This window comes from Miniopterus natalensis, chromosome 17, assembly GCF_054644295.1.
Source record: "Miniopterus natalensis isolate mMinNat1 chromosome 17, mMinNat1.hap1, whole genome shotgun sequence".
In the NCBI taxonomy this organism is placed as follows: Eukaryota; Metazoa; Chordata; class Mammalia; order Chiroptera; family Miniopteridae; genus Miniopterus; species Miniopterus natalensis.
Window position 1 is genome coordinate 37328626 of NC_142097.1, and position 17763 is coordinate 37346388.

Below are 17763 nucleotides of genomic sequence, written 5' to 3' on the forward strand. Positions count from 1 at the left end.
CGGTTTTGCCCCCCCCTCCCCCTCTGGTAGCCTCCCATCTGTGGTCTGCATCTATGAGTTTGTTTTCATTTTTCGTCCTGTGTTCCGCAGATGAATGAAATCATACGGTTCCAGAACGTCATCGATGTAAGTGTTGAGACCACAGCAATGAACTGAACAATATTGTCGGAAATCAGACAGGCACCTCTAAATAAAGGTGGCTTCCCCGCAGCAAAAATCAGAGCGAGAGGAAGAATCTAAGTTCTTTCGTCCCAGTGTGGGGCTTATGTCTCCTCTCGAGCTAATGCCAGCACCCTTCTGGCGAGTTCCAAAACCCAGGGAGCGTATGTGGGATTTGAGGCCAAGCAAGCACACGGGATTTAACTGTTAAAGGACAGGGAGGCAGGCCTAGTGCCCACAGGGCCCAACAGTCTTCAGGAGGGGTTGGGGCAACTTGTCATCCACGTGGAAGGAATTTGAAGCAGTGGGAAGGGCATAGGTCCCAAGTGTTGTCGATTTTATCTTCTAAATATAGCTCAACCTGTCCGCCTCTCTCCTCCACTGCCACCCGCAGGTCCAGGCCCCGTCTCTTCCTTGGAGCACTGTAGTCGCTTCCCTGTCTCCCCGCTTCTCCACTTGCTCCCTCCCAACCTCCAGCCTGTCCGAGCCCTTCAAAATTCTGGTCAGATTAAGCCACTCCTTGCTTCGAACCCTTTAATGCCTTGTCCTCGGGATGGACAAGATCAAATCCTTACCTGGCCCACAAGCGGGGTTGCCCAGTAAGACGCAGACTCGTCAGGTTTGAATTTCAGGTAGCGTCATTTTTTTTTTAGTATAAATATATCCCATGCAATTATTCATTGCTTATCTGAAATTAAATTCAACCAGGCATCCTGTATTTTTATTGGCTAAATCTGGCAACCCTACCCCCGCAAGGGCTTTGCAAAACTCTGGTCTCTCTAGTTAAACTTTTGTGCGTTTTTCGGATCTGTCTCAAACACCTCTCCTCAGGTGGGGGAGGGTGTCTTCTACTAAAGTTTTTTCCACTTAGATGTAAATTAGACCAAGCGTATCAGAAAAAAAAGAGAAGTTTTTGACCTTTTTATATTCTGGCAATGGCAGGACACGTTGCTCAAAAGAATCTAATATAACACATGATTGACCCACCAGATATTCTGAATTAACTTTTTTTAAAATTGTTTTGTTTAACCACCCCAGCTTTACAGGAGTAAAACGTAATTATTCGACAACTCGCATGCAGTTATTAGTAGTCGCTGGAATCCTAGAAAGGGTCCAAAAAGTTGCATTTCTTAGATTTGTTTCCTTTGGCAAACTGGTTTCTAGAAAGAACATTTTAACCTACTTCCCAGCTGCTTTTAGTGACCTCCTGTGGCGGAAAGGAAGAGACTCACTGGAAATAGACTCGGGGTGAAAGGAGCCTGAGGAAACGATGAGGCGCTCGGGGAAGGGCCATCCCGGCCCCTGGAGCTTCCTTGCAGTGCCCGGAGCCTCTCTTTTCCTCGTGGCTCTTCAGCAGCAGCTTTCATCACCATCTGGGAATCTTATTTGTACATGTTTGTCACTGAGACATAATATATGCTACCTGTGTTGGTTTTTAAAATTAGTTTATTGATTATAATCAATAAACTATTCGCTTATCCATTTTTAGAGAGGCAGGGAGAGAGAAACATGAATGTGAGAGAGAAACATCCATCGGTGGTTCTGGTACCTGCCCCAACTGGAGGTCATACCCGAAACCTAGGTACGTGCCCTCGACCGGGATTCGAACCAGCAACCTCCCGGTGCGCGGGATGACGCCCAACCAGCCCAGCCACGCTGGCCAGGGCTACAAGCTACCTGTTACTGCCGGTGTGGTTACACTTGGAGAAGTGAAGCTCAGAAAGATGACGCGATCTGCCCAACATCACACAGCATCAGAAACAGGAGTGCTTCCCCCACCCCCAGGCGTTTTCTAATGTAACGCAGGACAGCATCTATGCTTACTGGCTTATTAGACACCCCCCCCCCCCATAAAATAAGCCTTTAAAATGTCTGATACAGGCCATAACACCCATGTTGAAAACATTATGCTGAGTGATATAAGCCAGACACAAAAAGACAAATATTGTATGATTCCATTTCTATTAAGTGTCCAGGATAGGCGAACTCCTAGAGACAAACACGGAGTGCAGGCTGGCAGGGCCTGGAGGGAAGCAAGGGGAGAGCTACTGTTTAATGGGAACAGTTTCGGTTCGGAAGCATGGAACCTGCTGGAAACAGGCAGTGGTGATGATTGTACAACGTCGTATGTATTTACTGCTACTGAATTGCACACTTAAAGCTTATTCAGGTCTCACCAGCCTCGCACGCACGTGTGTGTGTGGCCCTGTGGTTGTGCTGTTGTGACGGCTGTCCAAGCTGCTGTCACTGGGGAAGGCCGGGGGAGGGCCGTACAGGACGTCCACGTCCGTGTCCCTGTCTTTGTAACTTTCTGTGAATCCATCATTATTTCAGAAATAAAAAGTTACCACAAACACATAATACTGAGAACAAAAAAGAGGAGACTGCGGTCAGATTCCAGGCTAACTTGAGGGCAAACTTACTACCCCGCCTGGTTTGCTCTGTGGGAGAAACGACCACTCCTCCCCCCGGGACCCCTCTGTTCCTGGGGAGCGGCTCTCCCAGGGCTCGGGGTTCGAGGGCTGACGCACAGCCTGCTGACCCTCCTTCACGTCCTTTCCAAGGCGTGAGATGGGAGACGGAGGCAAGGCTGCCTCCTCACCAAGCTGCTGTTTCAATCAGGAGTCCCTGATTCTAAAATAACCGCGAGCTCGAGTTTTTACCTCGATCCTGAATTGGTCTAAAAAAACAACTCAACAAAACTCGGCAGTTATGCGTGGTTTTCAGGAAATCCTCAAGGGAAGATGCGCCGTTCAATGTCTGTAATCGCCGAGAGCGACGACAAACCGACTTCTGATGTTTGTAAAATTCAGTGCCGCGCCTTATGCTTTGGTTTCTGCACGTCGCCAGTCAACAGTCCTGCAGCTTAGGGAGCTAGAGGAGGCACTGAACGTCTGAATAAACCAGAGAAGTCCCGTTCCTTTGGCTGCAATATTAGCGAGAGACCCTAATGCTGGGGAACGGAGCAAGAGCGTTGAGGCAAAGTACAAAGCTATTTCTAATTTTCCCAGCGGTGGTTAAATATTTGGACTTGAATGGAATATCCTACTAGGTTGTATGCCACAGAAAAGGGAGAGTGTGTGGGAGTATGGGATATTAGAGGGCTAATCATTAAGCAGAGAAAGTTGCTATGATAAACTTGAAAACAGGGTTTGCCTGGATCGACTGCATGAAGTTAAACACACACACATGCATAAACATACATGTAAGACGTGTACACACAAGGAGAGAACCCCACGGGGTAGTGTTCCTACAGATTCCTTCGGGATGACTTTTCTTGGTTACCACTCAGACTGTAGACTTGCATTTGACAAGGGGGACCAAGCCCCTGTTGGATGGACGGATGGATGAGCTTGTGTATCCCGCTCGGTTACAGATTTGCCTTGAGAATTTTTTGGCTGGATAGTTAGAGCTGGCGCCCAGGCTTTTCCTACCAGGGGCCCTGGCCCTGAAGGCAACACATGACTATTGGGCCAGGTTTCCTTGCCCGCAAGTCCCCCAGAACTGGGCCTGAGTACCAGCCATCGGCTTGTTCCTCCTGCCTCGACCACTTCTTTCCCACCAGCCCACAAACGCAGCATTGCCAACACTCCCTGGAGGCCAGCGGAGAGAGGAAGCCACACTTGGAAAGAAGATTGCTTTGTACTTTATTTACAACAGAAGGTAAGAAAACGTAAGTTATTAACAATAATAAATAACTGGGCAAAAAAACACAAAACAGCCATAAAATGACACAGGAGGCGGGCATGTGTGCAGGTCGCCGTTTGCTTGCAGTCTGTAGCACTGTGCGCCACACCTTGGTCCCTCGGCAGTGGAGGTGGTCTGTCGCCTCCCTTCACTATTCAGGATCCCACCTTGAAATGGAAACACTAACAGGCAGAACCTCAACTCAAAGCACCTCCTCTCGGTGATACATAGACACTGAAGGGGGGCTTGCAACTCAGTTTTAAGCAAGGACATCCAGACGCTTATCCTAAAAGATTTGTTAACAACAAAATTACATTTAATGACGTCTGAAAGGTTCTCAACATATTCACATCCTCTTATTGCACTAACTCCTAAAAAGTTTAAAGACGTTTCAAATGCAAACAGACTGTTCTGGAGGCAGAAGAGCCTGGTGTGGCCGCCGCGGGCCAACGCTGTGCAACTGTGCAGCTTTTCGGTCTCAGTGAGAATCAGTTGTTGGAAGGAGTCTGTCCATGACCAGTTACAATCACCCAACAGATTTTTTTTTTTTTTTAATTTCAAGAATTACGGCTCAGATGGCAGACTGTTATCTAGCCTACCGAGTCAGATGATCAGAAAGAGACTAAAACTGGACAATTCTTGTCTATTCGATTATCCAATTGCACATTATATGTAAATTATACCCTGGCCCTTCTGAAAAGCAAAATTCCTATCGACCTAAACCAGCCAGTGACCTTGTTGTCTCTGAATCCTGAAGTTACTAAAGAAAGTAGAATTAAAAAAAAAAATACACATACTACATTAACCTTGACATGTCACAGGAAAAGGATTTGTCGAGAAGTGTCAGAATCTACTCTCCAGGTCACTGTTTATTGCAGCGTCTTGAAAGAAAACCACGCAATTACTTTTGAGGTCTTGGGTTTGTGTGCCTGCATTGTACAGTCACGACCGCGCTTGGAGGTTTATTTTCACAGCCAAAAACACGGCTAACAGACACCTTCAAACACACTGAAACCATTCCTCCCATACAGATGCAAAACCGAACAGAAGGACTTACAAATTAGTTCACCAACGAATGCACACTGTGCCTGTTGTAACGGTGGTGACCGAGAAATGCCATGGCCTCTTTTACTTGATTACAGCCCAAAAGAAAAAAATGAAACCGTCTCCAGAGCTAACTTCTGACCAAGTTTATGCGGGAAAAACACTGAGACCGTCTGACCCCTGGGAAAGCAGTCAAAGTAACAAATGCTGGACTGCAGCCCAGGGGCACCTCGTATGTGACATGCACCCGAAGTAATGAAATGTGCAGCCACTGTCGTGGTCTTTGCTAACATCAGTGATGAAGATGGTGTGCACGTGTTATTCTGTGGATTACTTACTTTAATTTGGCTACCGGAGTCCTCTAACTGGTGGTGTTTGACCCACTATACTATATTTACATATATACATACAGGTATAATACAATTTTGGTGAGCAAAGTCGAAGGTTCCCACATCGCAGACAGAGGCACTGAGTTAAAGGTTCTATTTCCCCCCAAACATGCTTAATGAATTCAAGTTTCTGCTTTTATTTTTCTTCTACGTTTCCATCATGCAGCCATTTCATTTCCATCCTTACAGGAATTGCTAATGTTCTATGTACACGTTCCTGGCACGCTTGTATCCCACAACAAACAAATGCATGTATGGAGAATGTGAAGCGACACTTGCAAATCAAGACAGGTACAAGGTTGGAGTCATTCATGCTCGTGATGACGGGATTAAATATTCAAAGCAGTCGAAGGAATATACTCACCCCCCCCTTTATTAAATACACACAAACCATGTGTAGACAGAAAACTGAACATAGTTTAAGAGCACACACACTTGATGGATAAAGATCACACTATCTTTAGCAGTTTGTAATCGATGCGGGTGGCATTGCACGGCCTACGAGAGAAAGAAAACTCACAGAAGGAAATGAGAAATCAGCTTTCTAAAGTGTATAGGATTGCGGACCTTGCGAGCGGAAGCTACTTTACAAAGAGCAATGGTATTCATGGAAAAAACTAGGTGTCAGATGTGTGAACAACCTGCACAAAATGAATCGGTCCCATTAGAAAGAGACCCCATCCCGTCCTGATTTTGGCTTGCGGATAAATGGTAAGCGAACACGTACATGATCGCGGCCTTGTGAAAACGGGATTTTGCTTTCTGAAGCCAAACATTCTCGCTAAGCACTACTGGGTGGAGAGGGAGCCGTCGAGAAGTCCAAGGGGTTTGATACAGGGTTACGCTTTCCCACAAGCAAAAGTCATGCTACCATACCATGCAAAGGTGCCTTACTACAAGGCTATCTTTCTTAGGGAAGAGACGCACCGTTGCTCTAAGCTATGGGCAACTGGTTTCCCTTGAGGTCTGGGTTTATTTTTTTATTTTTCTCGAGCTAAGTATCAACCTGTAGATAAAGAAAGGACAGTCTGATGTATGACTTACACTTACTTGGTGCTGGGCTCGGGGGCCGGCGCCTGCACCTGGGAGTCTGTCAACTTGAAAGACACAACTCGGAGTGCTGAGCACTTGAGAGAAGCAGGCAGGGCCCACGGGCTGAGGGGCCAGGAGAGAAAATATGCTCCTTGGTCTGTTTCCTTTGGAATCTGTTTTGGGAAGGTCCCTTTCCTGAGGTTGGAAGTTATGGTGAAGAAAGCTAGCTGGGGGCCTGAAGGCGGCCGATTACCTTGCTCGCTTCCTCTCACAGAGGACGAGAGTAACGCTAGATTCTGCTCGCCCTTCCTTCTGCGTTGGAGCGGCAGTGAGGTGCGAAGGTGGCAGGTTTTTCCTCTGAAGACCGAAGGCAGTTCCCTTCCTGCCCCTTTGGTGAATGATCTCGCCTCCCGTCAACCTTGGATCTAATTTTGCAGTAGCAACACTCGTCTAAGAGAAAGCCAGGCAGAGGGGCGTCTTCTATCTCTCCCTTTTACTTTACAGACTGGAGGCAACAATTCTGCTCATTCTCGCCCCCCACTTGACAGTATTTACTCAATTTCTGTGACGGTCCCAACATTTGGATGTCAAGCAAGGTGCAAGAGAATGACAGTCTTTCCTAAGGTCCGGGGACGGGCTGTCTGTTCCAGGGAGCCTGGATGTTATTAAAAGTAAAACCAGGAGGGAGATAGGAGACAATTCTCTTTTTTAGGGTTTCCCAAAGCAGACATTCTGACAGAGTTCAAGTCCTCTTAGCTTACTCTACCTACCCTTGAATTTCTTTGAATGGGCAAGTAGTCAATGAATTCGATTCAATAAACTGCAAATTCTGAGAATCCTTCGTGGAAGATGGAAGCTGACAAGTTAAGGTTTGTTGGTACCTGTAGAGTAAAAAGATGTTTGCCTCACCTGGGCCTCTTGGTTCCTAACTCAACTCTTCCAAAATCTGTCAGTTCAGGTCACATTCACCCATGTAATTCTTAAGATTTCTGAGGCCGCGAGGGCACATCGGGGAAAGTTATTAAAAGACAGAAACAAGTGGAATCTTTATTAAATTCTCTGAAAGGTATAAAGAAGTTATCATCAATTGCACTTGGAGCCTCTATGGGTTAATTAAAATTTTCAAAAAATTTAAAGTGTTAATTAGGCCCCAAATCCTGAGTCAGAGGAACCAAAATAGGAATCTTAGTAACTACTAGTATTCAAGTATTGGTGCTGAGCATTTCAAAATTTAACAATTAGGTATGTTATGCCTGAGAGTATTTTTGAGAATTTCCGGTTTGATGGGAGGAAACTGACTTCACTATGTTACCACACCTTGGACCACGGCGGTGCAAAGTTTTCATTTATTTACCCTTGAAGTCCATACCAACCTCATCAAATGACCAGTAACAAGGCTTCCTCCCTGGCTTCCAGCTGTGACTACAGAAGATGCCTTCTGTCCTTTGCGTGTCTTACATTTTGCATCTAATACGATGCTGTGTGGCATACTCAGGGGTTCATATTATATGTGAAGTTACGTGACCACATACATGCACACTTGGAGATCGAAAGAACATGTTTGAGTGACAAAGCAGTCTTTTTCTACATTAGAAGATTCTTAAAAAAAACCCAAAAAAAACCAACCCTGAAAACAAAAATATAAAACCCCATGAAAGATTCGTATGAAGCTACTCTGACTTGGGCCGGCATGGCCGGTCTGAAGAGGGCACGCCAGGTAAATTCAGGGTGGCTTTTTTCTCAGGGTCTGGAAGCGTGAGAGTTTCTGGGGCAGACTTTTTCCGGGGCCGATCTTTGGGCACGGACAGAAACTCGGGTGCGTCTGTGGACAGAGGTGTGGACGGGGCGCTGGAAGGGGCACTGCGGACTGAAGAAGGTAGCAGGGGAATGCTCGAGATAGAAATCGCAGGTGGGAAAACGCCAATTTTCTGGTTGGTGGCTTCCTGAGTGGCTCGTTCGAATTCTCGGACTTCATCCATTGTCATGTCTTCAAAGAAAAGAAAAAAAAAGACAAAGAATAATGAGAAGTTATTTGGAAAACACACGAATGGATTCATCTCTATGCCTGTTTTTAAAGGACCTATAGGGCCCGGCCGGCGTGGCTCAGCAGTTGAGCAGCGACCTAGGATCCAAGAGATCGAGGTTCGATTCCCGGTCAGGGCACGGTGCCGGGGTTGTGGGCTCGATCCCCAGCGGGGGCGTGCAGGAGGCAGCCGATCAATGACTCTCTCATTATTGATGTTTCTCTCTCTCTCTCTCTCTCTCTCCCCCTCTCCCTTCCTCTCTCTGAAATCAATAAAGATATATTAAAAAAAAAAGGGGGGACCTATATAGGAACCCTATGAGAAAGGGGCCTCTCCAGATTATAAACCTGAATTATCACTGAAATGCTAAACCCTGAAGTTTTCCTTTTAACGGAGGCAAACTTCTGAATCCTTTATGAATACCTGTCCAGGACTTCCCAAAGCACTCTTCATGAGTATTTTATGTTCTGACTCTGAAGATTATCAGGAGTACAGAACCAGACCGGAGCTGTGTGTGACTATTATCAGACACGGCCATCTTTTCTATAAAGGGAAGGTAATTAAAACAATCTATGGCCCCCCAAATGTATGGCAAAAGTAGGTTTACAGTTGTTTATACAGAAAAATAATAAAATAATAAAATAATAATATAAGAATAAACTGCTTCACGTACTCACACTGTAAACCTGCTTTTGCCCCTTTCTGATATATAGGTCACATAATATTGTATGACCAAACCAGAAATATTTATTAAAAAACAAAATCCTTAAGCAGATTTCCTGATTTCAGAGTTCCTGAAGCAATTACTAAATTTTCTGAAAGGGAAAGTTTTTACAAAAAGGAAATATAAAATGATGGCTGTGTTGGTATAATATAAAACTCAGAAGAGAACATGGAAAATCGTACCCGTGAACTTGCCACTTTTAAAAAAATACTAAGTCTAGTGAACAAGCTAAAAAAAGAGACGACGTTTTTTAAAAATGAGGTATTGCAAAATAAAAAAATGGAGACTCTCAGGAAATGTCAGTGAATTGGGGTCTGCTTCTGCTATAATAAATGGTCATCATCTTGGAGAAATCAGCCTTTCTGAAAATGTGCTCTACTCCATGCCTCCAGCAGAGGGCGGAAATCACCAGGAGTGGACAGAATTTGGATTTTACAGTCCCTCCAGGAGTCTCTGAGAAGTTCCCTTCCTGGAAGGCACCGAGACTGCTCGATAGAAAAGGAGGCTATTTCCTTACTGCCCTGGTCATGGGTGGTAATTTTGCAAAATTTCCATCTAATTTGTTCCTACTCGGCTTGATGATTTAAGTTTTACTGAGCACCCAGGTGGTTATTTGTGGTGCACAGCAGCCTCCGGATCTCAACTTTCATTACAATAGAGAAGAGACAATGGAAAAACAGTCTCCCGCTTGAAGGAATTCCACAGAATAAGGGAAATGTCGTAAGCATTCAAAATAACCACTCTGGCCCTACCGGGCGTGGCTCAGCAGCTGAGCATTGACCTAGGATCCAGGAGATCGGGGTTCAATTCCCGGTCAGGGTACATGCCCGGGTTGCGGGCTCGATCCCCAGTCGGGGGTGTGCAGGCGGCAGCCGATCAATGACTCTCTCATCATTGATGTTTCTATCTCCCTCTCTCCCCCTCCTTTCCTCTCTCTGAAATCAATAAAGATATGTTTAAAAAAAAAAGAAACACCAAAAAAACAAAATAACCACTCTGAAGAGATAGGCATTATCTTTTGCTGACGTCATGGGAACGCCTGTGAGTTGTAGCCAGAGAATGCTCGGGCTTTCCCATGGGGAGAACCAGTCTAGGTACCACCAACCACCTGGTAAACTGATCTTCTACCACCAGTAATCACAGTAAAATGAAAAGAAAACCAAGCAAAGAGCCTAAGCTGAGAGCTGTAAGAACTCAGAATGAGACAAGCACTGTGCTTTGTGTCTCTTGGACGCGTGGTGTCTCCCCCTTTCCTCTGGCTTCCTTTGTCTAGCCACCCTGACAGTGAGGAGCTTTCAGACAGCGGCTGAGGGGGAACCGGTGTCTAACATTCCTAAAAGAAAAGGTAACTGAAAGTGATGAAAATCCAAGGACAGTTTCCTTAAGGAGCATTTCTAACTTTAGAACGGAGAGAGAGGGAGAGGGAAGTCCTATTAGGAGTTGGTCTGTGCAGAGAGAGGATCAGAAGATCACCTGGGCTAAATCTTGTGAGAAGGGTTTTCTGCAAGTACAATCACCGCATGCAAAACGGGGAGGTAGAGTTAGGGCCATTTCACCCTCAAGGGCAGACACGTGCACCCAATAAGCAGCCTCGCAGGGCACATTCCAAAGGCATGCTCTGAAAACTTAGCTAAAGATTTCCAAAGTGCAACCAACAGGTCTTCACAATTCCAAAGCATCCCTTTACAACAACAGCCACCTCTCAGCCTCCTAGAACTAAAACATCAATTTCTTAAAAATTGAATTAGTGTACTATTTTGGGTCATGCGGGCTCAAGCTGGCACCCAGAGATCACAGCTCTGGACAAAGGTATGTATCAATGACTCAGTGATTACATTTTTCTTTGTCATCGGTATCTCCTCTTCATTAGCATGAACATAACGATATTTAGTACAAGGGGTCAATGGGGGAAAAAAAGGACATTTGTAATACTTCCAACAATAAAGATAAATGTTAAAAAAATACTGGCAAACACTCTACAGTCAGCTCTCAATTTCCAAAGTGCCCAGGGACTAATCCGAGGCTCCCTGGGTACAGTCCCTGCTCAGACCTTCACTGCACAGCCAGTGCGTATGAACCGACTGCAGACCCACCTTGACATTAGCTTAGTAAAAAGGAACCGACTGGGTAGAACAGCTATAAAGAGCCATAGAAAGCATCTCAAAGCAAATGTAAGGAAACCTAAGAGACCAGATGGGTCAGAAGCCTTCCCTTGAATGAATGAGTGTTTCTAAAAGTTACTGGCACGATGGCCTAGCGTTCATGACACCTGCTTTTACCCGTTTTTTGGCGCAGGCCAGGCCACTCACTAGTGCGACAAAATGTTTCCACTCTCCGTGTATTCTTGGCCTTATGACCGGCAAGACCTGCAAGTCAAGAGGCTTTAAAGGATTGAAATGTCTGGAAGCAAGAGGTGACACTGTCCAGTTTGGACCCTGCTCAGCCCCTGGGCGACGGCGCTTTCTGTGGAAGTCCGAGAATGGAGCGTTGGCTGTCTTTCACAGATCAGCTGATGTGTACGTTGGGTAAAGGGGGGGTGGGGGGGCGCGACATGTTTTAAAAATTCTACATACACTTGTCTGGGCATGGTTCTCTATGTCATCCACAGTGGAGGAATGCTGATTGCAAACTTTTATGTTGGTCTGTTCATGCATGTTTTTCTCGTATTCCCGGACATCATCCATTGTCATATCTGAAAGAAGGTCGAGACGTCGGCAACTTCCGTTATTAAATGCAAACGTTCAATGGGGAGACTTTAGGGAAAGACGGGAGCTTAGCGGAAGCCAAGAGAGGTTTCAGAAGCAGGGACTCGCTAACTTTATAAAGAGCAAACCATAAAGTTAGCTAAACCAGCCAAAGGGGGGAGTAAGTCCGAGGAAGTGAAGTCAGAGGCAGTCTTAGGACAGAGAAGAGTGGAAATTATTTAGGGGGAACTCTTACAAAGTGAGCTAAGTGGGTGCAGGGTGAGCACGTGGGCAGCGCCATAGCCTGAGATCTCCTAAAGCAGAGTTAGAAGATCCCTGCAGGGACGGGCTCAGGTGCGCCTGGTTTAATACTTACCTTCCACATAGCTTCCAAATAGAGTCGTGATTTAAGTCAGTGCATTGGACGAGAGAAAGGACACTTTCATTGCTATTATGGGAGACATGACGTAGGAGGCAGAGGAATGGTGGTCAGGGGTACAGGTGAGACTGGGTACAATGCTCACACACAGGTGTGTTTCTGCAGAGGACACGTGGTGTCAGAGTGCAGGTCTAACAGCGTGAAGGTGGCTGGCACTACTCACACCCACACTAGTCTATAAATAAAACGGAACGTGACATTATGATTTTGGGTCCGAGCCCGCAGGTTTTCAGTATTTCAGGAAAACAATCTGTTAATCCGATGGTTCTCAACCGGGGGGTGGTTTCGTGACATTTTTGATGGTCACGACCGGGATGCTACCCTTCCTCCAACGAAGAATTACTACCTGGTCCCACTGTTCATGGTGCTGAGGTTGAGAAACACTGTCCTAATCCAACTGATAAAAAACGTAAACATAGAACCTGTCCAGTTTCAGTAAGTGCATAAAAATAACAATTAGCCTCACTTTAAATACTTTTATTTTATTGCCCACCCCCACCCTACTCCTTGGTTATTTTACTACATTTTATCAACAAGTGTCCCAGATGGGCATTCTTCTGTTGCTCTCTCGGCAGAATTTAACTTCATGCCTCTTTACCATAAAGGTATGCTGAGCGATCGGTTAAATGAACGCCCTGATCACTAATTACCTTGGGGGTTTAGAGCGGGTACTCACAGCTGGGATTGTTTCTTAGGTGTTTTCTGCATCGTGTGGTTTGGTGTCATTTTATATCAATCCACGTGTGTGTGCCATGTGAGATTCTCTTTATTTCCAAGGGCAGACTTGCCTGAAGTTTATAATTTAATTCAGCGTGGTCTGGGGCTAAGGTGGAGGGTGGCTCTAAACCTAGACCTGGGCTATGTTCTTTAGCGGATGATCCCTGCCACCCCCCCACGCCCAGAAACGGTCAGTCAAGAATGCTGTCCATAGCAATGTAAGTATCAAGAGTGCTAAGCAGCAGTCTGGCCAAGCAAAGAGCAAGCTTTTCTTTTAGAAAATTGAGGTGACTGGAAGCAATAAAGAGATGCTGCTTTGTGATTAGAACAAATGCACCTTAGTTAGCAATAACAACACATTCCTTCAATACAATCACATTAATTTCAATGGCTGTTTATCAAAGTTTCTTAAACACAAATATACCTGGAATGAATGCTGAGGTCATTTTAAGCTCAACGTTTAAAACTTAAAGAAATTTCTCTGTATTTATGTTCACTAGACACTTTCTCTCCTCCCACTCACAAAGGCATTTTAGTTTCTTTGTTCTAGTAAATTCCAACACAAATCATTCTTTGGCTTTAATTAGCTCACTGTTAAGAGAGGGGCTTAAACTGTGTGACTATGTGCTTTCAAGGATATATCAATTTTATGGATGTGATGAAAGATTTAATAACAAAGATACTCATTACAGCCTTGTTCATAACAGTGAAAAATTGAAAACAACCCAGGGGGCTGATAGTACTATGCAAACACAAATACTGTAGAAAAATATTTAACACCATAGAGAAATGTCCTTGGTATATTGTTAAATAAAAAATAGGAGGTAAAAAATTATGCATATTATGTGAAATCATTTTTGTCAGGACAGCAGTATATACATTTAAAAAAGACAAAGTATATACATTTCAAAATGTTAACCATGATTGTTTCGAGGGGTTGGAATTATAGGTAATTAACATTTTCTTCATCCTGCTTATCAATATTCTCCACATTTTCTACATCAAATACACACTATTTGTGTACGAGAGGAAAAAAGACCATCATTAAAAATATATATATTATTTCTGGTCCTTAGGGGCTTGACTCAGTGGTTGAGTGTTGACCTAGGATCCAGGAGATTGCGGTTCGAGGCCCGGTCAGGGCACATGCCCGGGTTGGGGGCTCCATCCCCAGCAGGGGGCGTGCAGGAGGCAGCCGGTCAATGACTCTCATCATTGATGTTTCTCTCTCTCCCTTCCTCTCTAAAATTCAATAAAAAATCTTAAAAAAAAAAAAAAAAAGTGCACACTTCCAGTGAGGTGGTTCCCTAAAAGATGATGATAATTTGGTCCCTGCTGATGTGGAAGTGAAGGATGTTTGCCTAAATCCTGAGCTCCCTCCACACACCGCACATGCTTATGGAAACGAAGTAGACATTGTCAGTATTCCTTAGTAATTTATGGAAAGCCTAATCAAGTGAAAATGTATGTTCCTGCTCAGGTTATCTGGTAAAATGTATTATGTCTTGCTTCTGCAAAGTATATTACCTTGAAATCTATATGTGAATCAATTTTCTAGTAAATTCAATTACATGTGCCCAAGGACTGGTTATCCTCTCGGAGACGATTCATCTTCATTACCGATCGATTTTCAATGATCGGTGATGTCTAACCATTTAGGTTGGGATCTCTTTGTTTCCAGCAAGCGAATGCTTACATGTGTCAGAGCAACTCTTAATTAAAAGAAGCCTATGTCAATTATTTTGCAAGTAAACTGGAAAAAAAAAAAAAAAATCACCCCTTAAATTTGTAGATTTAAAAGGTCGTAATTTACTTTTCTTAAATAAAGGTGTCTTGAACAAGTACTACTGGGCTAAGAGCCCAACTTAAGAGCATAGGAACTATCGCGGTATTTCTTCTAAGAAAGGCGCATCCTAGTATCTCTGACACTTGGCTGTCAGAGGCTGACGGACAGAAGCAGCACTGGGAAGTACTCTGGGGTACAGATGCCCCGTCATTGCATTTCAGTGGGGCAAGATTTCCTTTCTCTGCCCTCTTGTGAGGTCATTTCTTTCCTTCTCTTACCCTCCTTCAGGTGAGGGCAGAGCAGAGCCCGTTCCCTAGCCCACCCTGTGGAGGTCACACCCCAGGGGGCCTGAGTAGGACCCCCTGTGCCAGGTGACTGGGCGGAGACTGGGCCCTCCTCCTCTACCATCAGCCCGGCTTCATCAAAGCAGCGCTGGGCCCCGGGGGTTTGTTAACTGGTGGATCTTCTTTGGTTTCCTAAACCATGAACTGAAGGCTCTCAGTAAGGGCAAAGTCTACCTCAGCTTTATGAGTCTTAGTGCACTTCGACCATTTTCTACTTTTCAAAAAATAAAATGTGGGTTCTAATTATTATCTAATGAATCGCTCAAGTAATGCATGAATTATGTTTCACAGAAATAATTCAAGTAGTACTGGACTACAGAGAAAAGAGTTTAACTCCTTTTACCTCTCCCACAAATCTCATTCCTTTTGGAAACACAGGGTACCTACTATTAAAGAGTTTGAGGCACAGGTTGCCCGATTTGAAAAAAAAAATTCACATGTATGTTACTACACACACATGCACGGTCTCATTTATTTTCACACTTATGGAATCATAGTACAGCATACGATACTATACTACACTATACTATATACTATACTACAGGTTGATGGACAGAAGCGGCACTGGGAAGTATTCTGGGGTATAGATACCCCCTCATTGCATTTCAGCACGATTACTATACAAGTATACTATACTATACATTATACTATACTATACTATATTATATACTATACTGTACTATATATTATACTATATACTGTCCTATACATATTGCTCCAGCTTGCCTTTTCCACTAATGGAAAACACACACATTTCCATACCAGTCCCAAAGAACTGCCTCATTACTCTAAGCTGCTGGGCACAGTGTGGGTTCACAACTGACTCGAGCATATTCTTGTGAACGGACATTTACACTGAGCCTAATGTTTAGCTTTTATAAACAACACTGCACCGAACAGCTTTGCACCTATACTCATGAGCACGTGGGCCGTGCTCCTTAAGAAAGAACTTCTAGACGTGGAGTGGCTGGGTCATAGGTTATTTGTACTTACCATTTTCGTAAAAACTGTTAATTTGTTCTTCCACCTATCCACAACGAAACGTTGTCACTCCCTTAAATTTTCGCTATTGGACGGGCAAAGTCGTACCCTTCTGTTGTTTTCATTACATTTCTTGTGATTAGTAGTGAGGTTACTGGTCATTTGAGTTTCTCTTTCTACTGTTCCTGTACTTTACCTTTTTTCTACTGAGTTGTTGGTTTCTGATTTGTAGGACCTCTTTATATATTATAGATACTCGTCCTCTGTTAGCTGCATAGACTGCAAGTGTCTTCTCCTAGCCTTTCAACTTTGTTTATGGTGGCGATTTTCCTTCCGTCATTTTAGTGTTAAAGAAGGTGGGCCGATTTCACAGGAAGTGGAGGTAAGGTCATATATTTGAAAGGCCTTTAGGATAGGAGCCAGGTGAACACACAGAGAAACTACAAATGACAGGGAACAAAACGTCTGCAAGCAAGAATTTTCCTACATTGTACTGGACCATTGCAGCAATTAAAAATTTTTAAAGAGCCTGGCCGGGTGTGGCTCAGTGGTTAAGCGTCGACCTAGGATCCAGGCGATCAGGGTTCAATTCCCGGTGAGGGCAAATGCCCGGGGTTGCAGGCTGCAGCCAATCAATGACTCTCTCATCATTGATGTTTCTATCTCTCTCTCTCCCTCTCCTTTCCTCTCTCTGAAATCAATAAAGATATATTAAAAAAAAAAAATTTTTTTTTAAAGAGTCTTACAACTCTAACTCAATAACCTGTCCAGTGACACATTGTGTTATATTTCCTTCTAGAAATATTTTCTCTCCACTTCCAGGCTTCTCAGCCTAAACAGAAGTCATTTTTTTCTTGCTTTAAATAAAACTGCAAGTCTTGAAACAACGGCTGGGTTGGGTTTGGGGTGGGGCACGAGGGGGGTGGCTCCAGTGATCATGAATTAGATTGGATGCTCCTTCGGCTCCACCAAAATGATGGCTGTCCTTTGGGAAGTACCTTATTTAAACCTTCAAACATGATTGTAAGTTCAATAGTTTGTTATAAATAGCTAAGGGTGGCTACACTTTTTTTGCAGTGTAAGTAGCCAATTCTCAAAGCTTGGTGCTTACCCTTTCATGTAATTCAGACCACTAACATCAGAATTATAATCTACAGTTGTGATTTTTTCCTACAGTTCTTAATTTGAGGAAGTGGAGGGCAGGTCACAGATCCCTTTGATAAGCGGATGGAAAGTTAAGGGTTCTCTCCCCAGGGAAACGAACATAAGCACGCACACATAAAATGTTGCGTAAGAGCCATGGCACTCAAGTTCATGTGAGGCCGTTGGAAAATGCTGGCCTGGTGAACCCAACCAGCTAATGCTCCCTAAGCATGCCTCTTTCTCTACCTGAGCTTGCTTCTCATTGTTGGGCTTGCTCTAGGGACTCCCGGATGATTTCTAAGCCATTGTCACAAGGTGGTTTCATCTATACCAGTCAGAACTACCACCCATATTTTTTTGGAAGGGTGAGGATTTCCAAGATGTTCCATGAGGGTTCACTCCATCACAGCCTCCCTCTGGCAATCCTGTGCTCCTCTCTCAAAATACTGCCAGACTGTGATGCAAAACCATGCTTTTGTGAAGCGGGGCTGCCTATTTTTATAGCCCACGCCCCCACCTTCTGAAATGTGTTGTTGTTGCTTCTCTGACTAGTGTTCTAGTCACGCAGGAGACACCCAAGGCTCATGGATAAAGCCCAATCAAGCTTTTG

General features: G+C 44.4%; 1 protein-coding gene across 1 annotated transcript in view; it reads right to left on the reverse strand.

The window, feature by feature from the left end:
- Window positions 1-3789: 3789 nt before the first annotated feature.
- PITPNC1 (phosphatidylinositol transfer protein cytoplasmic 1) overlaps window positions 3790-17763 on the reverse strand; it is a 184380-nt gene continuing 170406 nt past the window's right edge. The window contains exon 9 of the mRNA XM_087826317.1: window positions 3790-8298. Within this exon, the coding sequence (XP_087682443.1) occupies window positions 7982-8298 (317 nt within the window). The 3' untranslated portion in view covers window positions 3790-7981. The remainder of the gene's footprint in view (window positions 8299-17763) is intronic.